At 46.7% G+C, this 12,728-nt stretch overlaps 1 protein-coding gene across 22 annotated transcripts in view; it reads left to right on the top strand.

Annotated features, from left to right (window-relative positions):
* Nucleotides 1-8,196, top strand: part of NCAM1 (neural cell adhesion molecule 1) — a 337,864-nt gene extending 329,668 nt beyond the window's left edge. For 15 of the 22 annotated variants that reach the window (XM_019665253.1, XM_019665252.1, XM_019665255.1 and 12 more), the window contains 3 exons: nt 379-495; nt 1,554-2,369; nt 4,976-7,608. In XM_019665253.1, coding sequence (XP_019520798.1) covers nt 379-495; nt 1,554-2,369; nt 4,976-5,096 — 1,054 coding nt within the window. In that variant the 3' untranslated portion in view covers nt 5,097-7,608. Of the gene's footprint in view, nt 1-378; nt 496-1,553; nt 2,370-4,975 lie in introns of all 22 variants that reach the window. The other 7 variants (XM_019665260.1, XM_019665259.1, XM_019665258.1 and 4 more) reach the window with 2 other exon arrangements.
* The last annotated feature ends 4,532 nt before the right edge of the window (nt 8,197-12,728 follow it).

Below are 12,728 nucleotides of genomic sequence, written 5' to 3'. Positions count from 1 at the left end.
GCATGCACACATGCATATACATACAGGCACTTATATGTGTATAAATATAAATCATTTGAGCATTTATCTGTGCCAGGCACTGTGCAAAGCACTTTACAGTCATTATGTCAGTTAATGTTGTAACAGCGAGGTGAGGTAGACACTGTCATTTGCCCCATTTTACAGATGAGAAAATGAAGACAAGGGTGAGCAAATCAGATGTTCAAGGTCACACAGCTAGCAAGAGTGGGGACTGAGGGTGATGCATTTGGGTCTGGCTCTAGGTGCCCACCTGCCCGCCTTAGGCCAGGTCTAGGTGCCTGAGCTACAGCTAGCTTCCCTGGGAGCCCTCCCCTTTTCCAGCCCCCCAGGACTGAACAAGCTGAGCTCTCTTTGCAGGAAAGATGAATCCAAGGAGCCCATCGTGGAGGTGCGAACTGAGGAGGAGCGAACCCCAAACCACGACGGAGGGAAGCACACAGAGCCCAACGAGACCACGCCACTGACAGAGCCCGAGTACGTGTTGGGGAGGGGCTGCTACCTCCACAGCACCCACCTTATCACCCTGCCCACACGTCCCATGCTTCCCACCCACAGCTCCTGGCCAAACATTGCAGGCCAGAATTCTGGAGCCTTTGACCTTGGCTGAGAAATGTTTGACTCCACTCTCTTCCTAGAGAGAAGGCATTCTTGGTTCTATTAGGGTGGCAGTGGGTGCCCTTAACGCACTCCTTGCATAAGTGGGATTTCCTAGACCCTGTTCCCAAGTCACACACACACACATACACACACACATCCTGCAAATGGCTTAAGGGGGCCAATTGGCATTGAGAGAGGCTGAGCTTTGAGAGGCTTAGAAAATTCTGTTTAGGATTTCCAAGAATTCTAGGGTTTTCTGCATTCACCTGAAAAGGGTGAGGGAACTTGGGGACTTGGTAAAGCTCCCTGGCTCTCCAGCTCTTGGAAACCTCAGGGACCCTCAGTCAGAACCCATGTCTGGCTGCGGTTGTAATCACTACCTGGCTATCATGGGGACTATGGGAATGGAGCGTAATGGAAGAACAAAATCTGTGGCTGGAGAACCTGTGGCTCTTAGGGCCCTTTGGAGCGTTCATCATCTGCCTTATTCCTGACTTTCCCCATCACTGCCTATGGAGCCCTGTAGGGCAGCTGGGCCCAGTTCCTCAGGGACTCAGGATGCCCGCAGGCATGGACGCTGAACTGAAGCCTGCCTTTCCTTGAGCCGAGTTGCAAGCAGGGATCATAAAGGCCCTGACAGGGTAGAGGGAAGGGAGCCCTGTGCAGAGAGCTGGAGGAAGTCAGCAGGGAGGAAGGGCCAGCCAGGTCCCTTTTAGACTGACTGCCTCGTTCTCTGTTGTCTTCTGTTTCTTCTTCTGCCCACCTGGGCATGTGCTTCCTCTCAAGTCATCGTTTCTCTGTGGGCCTGTGTCTATGCCTGTGCATAACTGCATGCCCTGCCCACAGCCCCCTCCTTGGATTCAGCCCTTCCCCCGCTTCTCTGTCTTGTCTCAGCTTCATTGTCTATTCTCTTCTACTTCCTGTCCTCCCCACAGGCTGCCTGCTGATACCACAGCCACTGTCGAGGACATGCTGCCTTCTGTCACCACCGTCACCGCTAACTCTGATACTATCACCGAAACCTTTGCCACTGCTCAGAACAGCCCCACCAGTGAGACCACCACCCTGACCTCCAGTATTGCCCCCCCAGCCACGGCCACACCTGACTCAAACTCTGTGCCCGCCAGCCAGGCCACACCTTCCAAGGGGCCTGGTGTCACCACCTCCTCCCCACCCCAAGCTTCAGCCCCCAAGGTGGCCCCCCTCGTTGACCTGAGTGACACCCCGACCTCAGCCCCTGCTGCCAGCAATTTGTCTTCTAGTGTCTTGGCTAACCAGGGGGCTGTGCTCAGCCCAAGCGCCCCTGCCAGTGTGGGGGAGGCCTCCAAGGCCCCTCCGGTGAGCAAGCCAGCCCCTGCACCAGGCCCCGCCTCAGCCGGGACAGCCAGTCCCCTAGCAGCAGCGGCTGCCCCTGTCACAGAAGTCCCCCAGGCCAAGCAGGAGGCTCCTAGCACCAAAGGCCCGGACCCTGAGCCCACCCAGCCAGGCACCGTGAAGAGCCCGAGCGAGGCAGCCACGGCCCTCACTAGCCCGAAGAGCGAGGCTGCCTCCGTCAGCGCCACAAACCCTGCCCAGGGCGAGGACTTTAAAATGGACGAAGGGAACTTCAAGACCCCAGATATTGACCTTGCAAAGGATGTTTTTGCAGCCCTGGGCTCTCCTGCTCCCGCCGCTGGGGCCAGTGGACAAGCCCCTGCGCTTGCTCCTTCCACTGCAGACAGCTCTGTTCCGCCTGCACCAGCAAAGACCGAGTACGGCCCCCCTTTGTCTGCTGTCGTGGGGTTGTGTCCCGTGGTGGTGTGCGTTTGTGCTGTGCTGTGTCCTCCTTGTTAGATGTGTCCTCAGCCTAATCCAGGGCTTCTCTGTCAACCAAAGGGCTGGGATAAGACAGAGAGGGCGGGCGAGCAGACAGCGGGACCCAGCAAGCGGCCACCTGCCCACTAATTAGGCCATGTTAATTATGTTTTATCCTTATCATCTGAGCAGTGGCGTCTGTTTTCCCTGGGGGCACCCTTGCAGTTGGGCTCCTGGTGCGCGTAGTTTGGGAAGCGAGCTGAGGAGACAAAGGTGCCCTTATTGGCCAGCCTGAGGCCCACAGGCCACACAAGAACAGCACTGTTATGCAGGCAGCAGCCCAGAGGCCCTGGCACACTCCCACCCAGATGCCCACCCACACACACACACACACACACACACACACACCCCTAATCTTGCTCCTCCTGCCCTGGAGTGGCTTGGAGGACTCAGATCTCCCAAGTTCACAGGAAGGTCCTTAAGCTTACAACTTGCTTAAAGGTGATGCCAAATGCAGTGGCACCAGCTGGGGCTATGGTCTGAGCCTGCCCCAGTGTGTCCTCAGACCAGACTCCGGCAGAGTCAGACCTAGGTTTTTATAGAGGCTCCAGAGGCTGATACCAGATAGCTGTGGTGCTGTCACCTAGAGCTGCAAGGGGACCCTCACCAGGAGCCCTGGATCTTGGTCAGGAAAGAAAAGGACTCTGACAGCCCTGCCTACTCGACCCCACTCAACTTCCCCCGTTGCATGGCAGCCCACTCTAGCCTGTCACCAGACTCCCAGGGAGAGCTGCCTCTGGAACAAAGAGCATTTTCTCCCCCTGCTCAGGCAAGCCACAGAGGCCTCACCGTGAAACACAGGGCACGGGGTGGGGTGGGGTGGGGTGGGNTTTTTTTTTTTCTCATTCTACTTTAGAACTGCAAGCTTGTGCACTGTGGATGCGTGAATATTTTAGTGTGAAACGTGTTTTTGTCATAGTATTGAAATAAAACTTCAACATAGTTTGGTTGTGGAAGGTATAGCAGATAGTTCAGAAAAAAAATATTCAGGAAACAAAAATAACTCTTAAAAGGAATTGAAGCCTTTAAACAAAGAAAATGAATAAAAATGATTATGATGAAGAAGATGACGCTAAGTAACAGAAACCAGGACTCAGCATGCATTCCTTTCCTAAGGTGCAAGCAGCAAGAGGTGAGGGTGGCAAGACCGCCCCTGAGTCCGTCCTGTGGGCCACACTCCCCAAGGTTCTGACACTTCTGCAGTCTGATCAGTGGCGATATGCTAGATTATAATTTCAAACTGTGAAAAATAATGGTCTTGTCATTTGCTAAATGTGGGGTTGTTTTGCATTTTCTCAGCTCCTGGGGATGGAAATGGAGGATCCCAGTATACATCGCTCTGGCCCCGTTGAGTCTAGGGCTTGCACAAATCTATGGTTCAAATGCACAGGCCCTCAGGAACAAGTACCGTGAAGACAGTTCTTAGAGCGCACAGCAGAAAGGGAGCTCCTGGGTGTCTGAGACCGGAGGACCCAACAGGGAGTGGTGGGCTCTTCCTATCACCAGGTTGTCAGTGGGATCAATTCCTCATCTTGTGATGTTGATGGCTTTGACCACCTCGGCCAAGCCCACAATATACCATATCTTGAAGACTGTGCATTTCATTCCGAGTAGTTGTGGTTAGACAAACTGATTTTGGTTCTGATGGTTAGGAAGCAAAAGAGGTATAGTCCACCCTCAGATAACCTGGCCCCAGGCAGCTGACCACCCCCCTCTGCCCAGAACCCTGGCTCCGCCATTAGCTGGAACCCAAGACTCTGCCCACCTTTTGGTCTGCCTCTCTCCCATTATGCATAGATTTGTCTCTGCATGCGTGAGTTTTCCTTTCCTTAAAAAAAGTAAAAATAAAACAGAGCAATGCTTTCTCTAAAATCAAAGAGGGAGTCACTTTATTTTCAAGATGTTCTATCTTTTATGTTAAGAGATAAAAGCTTATAGTTTTCCTTTTTTAATTTTTTGAAGGAGGGATCAACTCCACCAGTTTCCAATGTCTATGTGTCTATATGTGTATGTGCCAGTGGGTGGGGACAGGCAAGAGCAGGTGGTTTGTAGAAGGGCCCCCTGGAGTCGGTACTGGGGAGCCCAGCCCAGCATGCCTCACTTATACCAAGCTGAGCTGCTGCTGAAGCCCATCCGGATGAGGAAAGGCTGCATCTGCTACCCCCACACACCACCACCACCACTGTCCTGGGTAAAGACTGAGACCCTGGCGTCGGATTAGGGCTGGAACGGGAAAGGTCTCATTTCTCTGATTCAGTGGTTATCAACTTTGGATGCACATTTAGAATCACTTGAGTGCTTTTAAAAGTCACCATGTCCAGACCAATTAAATCAGGATTTCTGGGGTTCACCCCGGCATCGGTGGTTTTTAGAGCTCCCAAGTGATTCCGATGGGCAGCTGAGGTCGGAAGCCACTGCTGTAACTGGCGCACCTCCTGAGGGACTGGCTGAAGGGTGAGTTACTGCAGACCTAGTCTCAGACTGTTTTCTCAATTCTCTGCAGGAAAGGCCCTGTAGAAGCAAAGCCGGAGTGCCAGGAGACAGAAACGAAGCCAGCGCCAGCCGAAGTCAAGACGGTCCCCAACGACGCCACACAAACAAAGGAGAACGAGAGCAAAGCATGATGGGTGACAAGAGACGAGCAAAGATCAAAATAAAAAGTGACACAACAGCTTCACCAGAGCATTTCCAATATCACCATACACACACACACACACACACACACACACACACACACACACACACACACACACACACCTCATTCCTCTAGTGTCTTTTGCCTTTAAAAAAAATAAACAGATAAACATGGGATCTCCTTTTTGTAGGTTTATAGAAAGGGTTCCTTTGTTGTGCACTCACTTGTAAGAAAATGAGACAAAAAGGTTAAACCCACAGCCAAACTAGGACACTCCGTTCCCTGAAACCATTTAAGAATCAAACAAAAGGACCCCAAATTAAGAATCTAGGAAGCTCAGAAAAAAAAAATCTAGGTTTAGGAAGACCGCACTTGGTGTTGCCCAATTGGCACAGACCAGTTTCAGAGAAATACTTCCAGGCACTAAGACTAACCGAATGAACAAAGTCCAAGTTTATTTTTATACTTTCAGTCAAGTTTAAACTCTGTAAAACCTCATAAATAAGTTATAATTTCTGTTCACTTTGTATTTGTTCAGTATGCAAAGTGTGTCACCCTTTCTAGCTGAATTCAATTCCCACGTAGACTCTTGTTTTGTAGGAAGAATGCCAAATTGCAGCTTCTGGGGGTAGATCTCAATTTGCAGTGTTCAGATTTCTTTTTCTTTCCTTTTCTTTCTTTCTTTTGTTTTTTGTTTGTTTGTTTGTTTGTTTTTCATTTCTGCCAACTTTGTTTTCCAGTGTTTACAAGTTGACAAATGTTTGACTTCGATTGTGTTTAAATGTCCGGGTAAAATTACTTTTTTTTTTTTTTTAAGTTACAAATCCTGCCTTGAGGTGGGTCAGATCATCACAGGCTTTAGCACTGGACAGCTTACACAATGCGATTGTTTACAGTGGCGCTTCCCCTACTCTGATTTGAAATTTTTGCCTGCTTCCAACTCAGGTGAAAATCCATCTCATTCCAGAATGGTTTCGCTTTTTGGTTCTTTGTGTTTCCTTGGGGGTTAGACCACTTTCTGATTAGCCACCACCTGCCTGTATCTGTGAAAAAGGATCTGCTCCCCAGGTGTCTGCGTCCTTCCTTTTGAAGGATCCCTTAGGCTTTGTTGAATGAAGCAGAGAAGATTGTATAGTTGGGGCTGGTCTTAGTGAACACACGTTTTTTACCCCAAACATCCCCTTTTTGTAGAAAGCCAAATAAAATATATACATACAATTTTCTTTTGAGCCCAGAATCTAGATTTGAGCGGAAGAGCATGTGTGCTTCAGGGAATTAGTGTCTTTTTTTGGAAATCTGTTGAAGTAACATCGGCCTTCTGTTCACTTAGGCAGCATTTGTAGAAACAAAAGAAACAAACAACAACAAAAACCAACCTGCTGTCTGGAGTAATAATACAACTTTCCTGGATTGGAAACCAAGTGGGGGGAAAAAATACAGAAACTTTAAGGGGAATGGGAGGGGGGAGAAGGGAAAAGCCAGCCCTTTGTATAGAAATTTTGCTTTTTTTTTTTTCTCATTCTACTTTAGAACTGCAAGCTTGTGCACTGTGGATGCGTGAATATTTTAGTGTGAAACGTGTTTTTGTCATAGTATTGAAATAAAACTTCAACATAGTTTGGTTGTGGAAGGTATAGCAGATAGTTCAGAAAAAAAATATTCAGGAAACAAAAATAACTCTTAAAAGGAATTGAAGCCTTTAAACAAAGAAAATGAATAAAAATGATTATGATGAAGAAGATGACGCTAAGTAACAGAAACCAGGACTCAGCATGCATTCCTTTCCTAAGGTGCAAGCAGCAAGAGGTGAGGGTGGCAAGACCGCCCCTGAGTCCGTCCTGTGGGCCACACTCCCCAAGGTTCTGACACTTCTGCAGTCTGATCAGTGGCGATATGCTAGATTATAATTTCAAACTGTGAAAAATAATGGTCTTGTCATTTGCTAAATGTGGGGTTGTTTTGCATTTTCTCAGCTCCTGGGGATGGAAATGGAGGATCCCAGTATACATCGCTCTGGCCCCGTTGAGTCTAGGGCTTGCACAAATCTATGGTTCAAATGCACAGGCCCTCAGGAACAAGTACCGTGAAGACAGTTCTTAGAGCGCACAGCAGAAAGGGAGCTCCTGGGTGTCTGAGACCGGAGGACCCAACAGGGAGTGGTGGGCTCTTCCTATCACCAGGTTGTCAGTGGGATCAATTCCTCATCTTGTGATGTTGATGGCTTTGACCACCTCGGCCAAGCCCACAATATACCATATCTTGAAGACTGTGCATTTCATTCCGAGTAGTTGTGGTTAGACAAACTGATTTTGGTTCTGATGGTTAGGAAGCAAAAGAGGTATAGTCCACCCTCAGATAACCTGGCCCCAGGCAGCTGACCACCCCCCTCTGCTCAGAACCCTGGCTCCGCCATTAGCTGGAACCCAAGACTCTGCCCACCTTTTGGTCTGCCTCTCTCCCATTATGCATAGATTTGTCTCTGCATGCGTGAGTTTTCCTTTCCTTAAAAAAAGTAAAAATAAAACAGAGCAATGCTTTCTCTAAAATCAAAGAGGGAGTCACTTTATTTTCAAGATGTTCTATCTTTTATGTTAAGAGATAAAAGCTTATAGTTTTCCTTTTTTAATTTTTTGAAGGAGGGATCAACTCCACCAGTTTCCAATGTCTATGTGTCTATATGTGTATGTGCCATACATATGTATTCACATAAATACCGGCATGGCCAAGTTGTGTGGCAGGGGCACTCAAGTGCCGTGCACGGGGTCTCCGAATCCTGAAGGGCCGTAGTGTATATAGTGCAGCTTTTGAAGTGGAACTCTATTTTCACACTTTTTTATGGAGCCTTCCAAGTCCCAGATTTTCACTGTAGGCTGTCTGTCTGGATGGTGGTTTTCAGACCTCCATTAACATCCCTACCCAGCATTCCCAACTTCGGGGGCCTTCTCTCTTGTTATAAACTTTTTATCAAGTGAAACATCGAGACCACCTTTGTTTCCATTCTCACTGGTGTAAATACTGAGTACTAACTGAGAATTTTGACTTTGCATTCTGTCAGAATACTTGTGTTCAATAAAAACTGAAAGAAAAAAAAAAAGCTGTTGATGATCAAGCTGGGATTTGTTTCGGCTCCGTGAGAGTCTATCATGTGAACCGAGTGTGGAAATGCCTGTGGGGTTTTTTTTCTTTTCTTTTTTTTTTTGACCTTGTGAACAAGGTTAGGTCAACCCAGTACAATGAGTTCATGTTGCGTGAAAGATGGTTTCTAGTTTTTCCTCTCAGGTTAATAGAGGAGTCCTCATTTAGAAGGACAACACATGAGATTTAACAAGATTTCATGCAAAGCCTGGTCCTGCCACTTCCTTGTTGACCTTGGAAGAGTGACTTAGTCTCCCCAAGACTCAGTTTCCTCTTTTAACACACTGGAAATAACAAGCTAATAGAACTGAGGTACTGGTTAGTGAATGGAGCAAAGTATATGAAAGTCAAGCATAGTACTCTCCTGGCACATAGCGGGTACTGAACAAATGGGAATTAGTGTCATTGGCATCCCAGGTGTGTGATAGCTTCCACCCCAGCTCCAATGACAATCTACACCTGATCTCCAAGGTTCCAGCACTGAGGTAGGCACATGAGGCTTAGGAGCACGTGATTTCTTGTGCCACAAATTTCCAGCTGCAGGGGATGGGAAAGGGGCATAAAGGGAAACCCATTCCTTAAGATTTGAAGAAATCATGCAATGCTGACCCTCTTCATTAATCCAAGAAGGCTTGCTTCCAGAGCCTTCCTGCTTCAGGCTAACCTCCTCTCAGATTCACTCAGTAAGTATGTATTGAGTGTCTCCAAGCTGCTTGGGATACAGCAGCAAACAAAACAGCTCTCTGGAGGAACGTTCATTCAGGTGTGGGGGTGGGGCGTGACAATAAGCACATAATCTGTTGTGATGGGCATTAGGCCTGTTCACCATTATCCCAGTTCTCCTTTTTCTCCTTCTGAGCACATGATAGGATCACACTTCTTTGGTCACTTAAAGTAGGCAAGTAGGGCCAAGTGACTTGCTTTGTTCAATGGACTATGAGCAGCGGAGTGCATGTCACTTCTAGGCAGAGACTTTGACCGCCAGTGTGTCTTGCTATGTCCCTCTTCCCCACCACAGTAATCACAATGCTGCAGGTGGTGGAAGTGCCATCACCTGGGCCCACAGTGAGGGATGTGAGCAGATGACCCACGATGGACCTGGGGCGTGCATGTGGGATAAAGCCAGTGGTGGTCTGGTAAGTGTTTAACCAGCTCTCCAAGGGGACAGGAAGGAGGATGTATATATGTATGGAGTATGTGTTTGTGTGTGTGTGTGTTTATTATAAACTTTACTGATATAAAGAATGCAATTTACAAGTAATAAAATACACAACACTCTATATTGATATTCCATATGTCCAATTGATACAGAATGCTTTGTTTTATTCTTGCTGAAGTCTCGTATCCATATCAACCTATGGTTGATGAATGAGTATAGTTCCAACGTAAATGTTGGTTAATATATTCATTTATGTTAACTCGTAAGATGAAAGTGAAACAATGAAGATGCATGTGTCAGAACTTCACTCGTTCATCAGTGGTGCGTGTGACCTCTTTGCAGAATTAGACACACGTTTTTGAATACTAGAATATTGCCTCAATTTTTTTGTGCTATTCACCGTGTAATGGCTGCAGTTGTGGCACAATTTTAAATTTACTCTGCATCATAAATATTTTTCCCATCACTTTCTTAAGTTTAGACAAAGACACACACACAAATGAAACCCTGATTTGTAGCCTTTATTGATCTCAGCGGTATGTAAATATTCCCAATATGGCTGATTTCAACATGTCACTGGACAAGAAGTTAGATAGAGATGCACGGTAGCTCATCATTAGATAGTATTTCCACCATATGGATAAGAGACATAAATAACTTCAAGCACAGAGATAATAATATGTTGTAATAATAATAAACTAATATACATTAATAGGAAAATGCAGTAAAATAACAAGTGATGCATTTTGAATATTTATTGCCTTCATTTTGAATATAATTTTGTTAATTGTAGGCTTATGTAATTTAACTTTTAATACTGACTGCACTTAACAAGTGGCTCAAAAATTTCCTGAAAATTTGACAACCACTTGTCTCTCGAGTCAGTACAAGCTGACTCCAACATACGACTAGATAAGCATTTATGTTATAAGCCACTTCATCTTAGGATAAATTACTACAGCATTATTTAGCCTATCATGGCTAAATCAGAGAGTGAGAAGTGGTCTGGATAACAATAAATCCAGGTGAGTGAGAAGGCCAAGAGTACTCCTCTTTGAAAAGGTGACATGTGAGCAGTAACTTCAAAGAAGTGAGGAATGGAACCATGCAAATATCTGAATCAGGCAGAGAACACAGCGGATGCAAAGGTCCTGAGGTGGGGACTTGGTTGGCATGTTTAAAGAAAAGCAAGGAGGCCAGTGTGGCTGGAGCAAAGAGCCCGGAATGGAGTTGGGCAGAGGCAGAAAAGGCAGGAGATGAATCAGACGTATCCGTGAGCTATCCAGATCAGAGGTATCCAGACCACATGGGGCCTGTATGCTATCTGAATTTTGGATTTTTGTTTTCAAGTGAGATGGAAAGCCAAGGAAAATTTTTGAGCCGAAGCCTAACATGACTTGACTTGATATTTAAAAGATCACTCCGGCTGCTGGTTGGAAAACAGACCACAGGAGGGCAAGAGGGGAAGTAAAGCTAAAATTAGGAGGCAATGATCTGGATGGGAGAAGACGGTGTGCTTGGAGCAAGCTGATTCTGGCTGTTCACTGAAGGTAAAGCCAGCAAGATTGGATAATGCGTTGGATGTGGGTTTGAGAGAAGCATCAAGGAGAGTTTCCAGATTTGGGGCCTGAACAACTGAAGGGATGTAATTGCCATTTACTTCCTAAAAGAAGTGGAAGAAAAGCATATTTGGGGGTTGCAGAATTTGGTTCTGGACACTTGAAGTCGGAGATGCCTGTGAACGCCCTAGTGGAGATTTTGAACAGGCTGAAGTTGAAGTTCAGTTTGTTGTCACATGTAGGAACTGTCAGCATAAAGCTTGTGTTTAAAAACCCTGGCACTTGGTGAGACCACCAAGCAACTGAATACGGATCAAGAAGAGGAGTGAAGAAGCTAGGAATCCAGAAAAGAAAGCTCACAGCTAGCTCTGTGTGAAGGAAAAAAACCGCACAACTCTTTATCTGGCACTTAGAACAGTGGCATTTAGACGGGGAGGAAGAGGCCTGCTCCAAGAAGATGAAAGACCATCCGATTCCAGTCTGTCACTGCCGTGTGCAGACTCCTGGCTCAGCCCCTCATTTGTGATGACCTTGGCTTTTGATCTACAGTCCTCCTCTCCCCTAAGTTCCTCCACCACCCTAACATTAGCACTGCCTGACCGCCCTGCTGTTTCTCAGCAATGCATACATATTCTCCTCTACAAAAAATGTCTTCACTTTCCCCAAACCAACGCCTCCCTCCCTCAGCCGCCCCTTTCATCTCAGCTAGTGGTCTTGCTTCCTTCTTCTAAAGGAAAGTGAGCAGAACGGAACACCCTCAACTGACCACCTCAAATCTACAAACCCACTTGCATCCATGATCATTCTTTTTTCCTTTGCTCCTGTAAAACAGAAGCAGCGTCTCCCCTTTCCCTGGGTGCTGATCTTTCTCTCTACTACTTGCACAGAGTCTGTCTTCATCCATTCACTATCCATTCAACAAACGGTCGCTGAGCACCTGTCAAGTCAGGGACTGTTCTAGGTGCTGGGGAAACAAAGACACGCTCTCATGGAGCTTACACTCTAAATAAAGATATATAATAAATCCATGATGATAAACGCTGTAAGGAACATGGAGTGAGGCAAGGGGGCTAGCAGTCCCCTACTATTTTACATGGAGTAATCAGGGATGACTTCTCTGAGGAGGTGGCATTTAAGCAGGGACCTAAAAACATGGGGGAGCACACGTTCCAAGTACTTAGATGACTTTCTCTATTGGCAAGCTTTTGTGGTGGGTAGGACACTAGAGCAAATATGAAATGAAGGGCTGTTGGTTGTTTTTTTTAAATATTGAACTTAATTTTTCCTTCAATCTGCCATTCCACAGGGTGGTAGAAATGTGATCTCCATCAAATTGAGGCCCTATGCCTCAGCTCTCTCAGTGTTGCTGACGAGGCCTGTAAGAACCTCTCAAAGCCCATCTCACATTATTCTCCCTTTACACTCCATGAGCCAGAAAGTGAAAAACATGTATTTCCATAATTACACCACGCTCCTTCTCACCTCAGGTTGCCTGCATCCCCAAGTGCTTCTTGCTTTCTGGAACACTCTTTAGCATCCCTCAATGCTCACACCAATCCTTGACTCCTACTCCATCTGCAGGTCTCAGCTTAACTATCTCCTTTCCAGACACCTGATCCAAGTTGCATATTCCTCTGCTCTACATTCAGCTGGCACTCACAGCTACAGTCGTATTAGGCTATTAAAATGGTGAAATGATCCTTCACTGTTGTGAGTAGCTGCTGTCACCCTACCCCCTCACACAGGTTCCTTCAGATAGCCCCAAGAT

The sequence above is a fragment of the Hipposideros armiger genome, unplaced genomic scaffold, assembly GCF_001890085.2.
Source record: "Hipposideros armiger isolate ML-2016 unplaced genomic scaffold, ASM189008v1 scaffold_437, whole genome shotgun sequence".
In the NCBI taxonomy this organism is placed as follows: domain Eukaryota; kingdom Metazoa; phylum Chordata; class Mammalia; order Chiroptera; family Hipposideridae; genus Hipposideros; species Hipposideros armiger.
The sequence above is the reverse complement of the archived record's forward strand: the minus strand, read 5'-3'. Positions and strand labels throughout refer to the sequence as shown.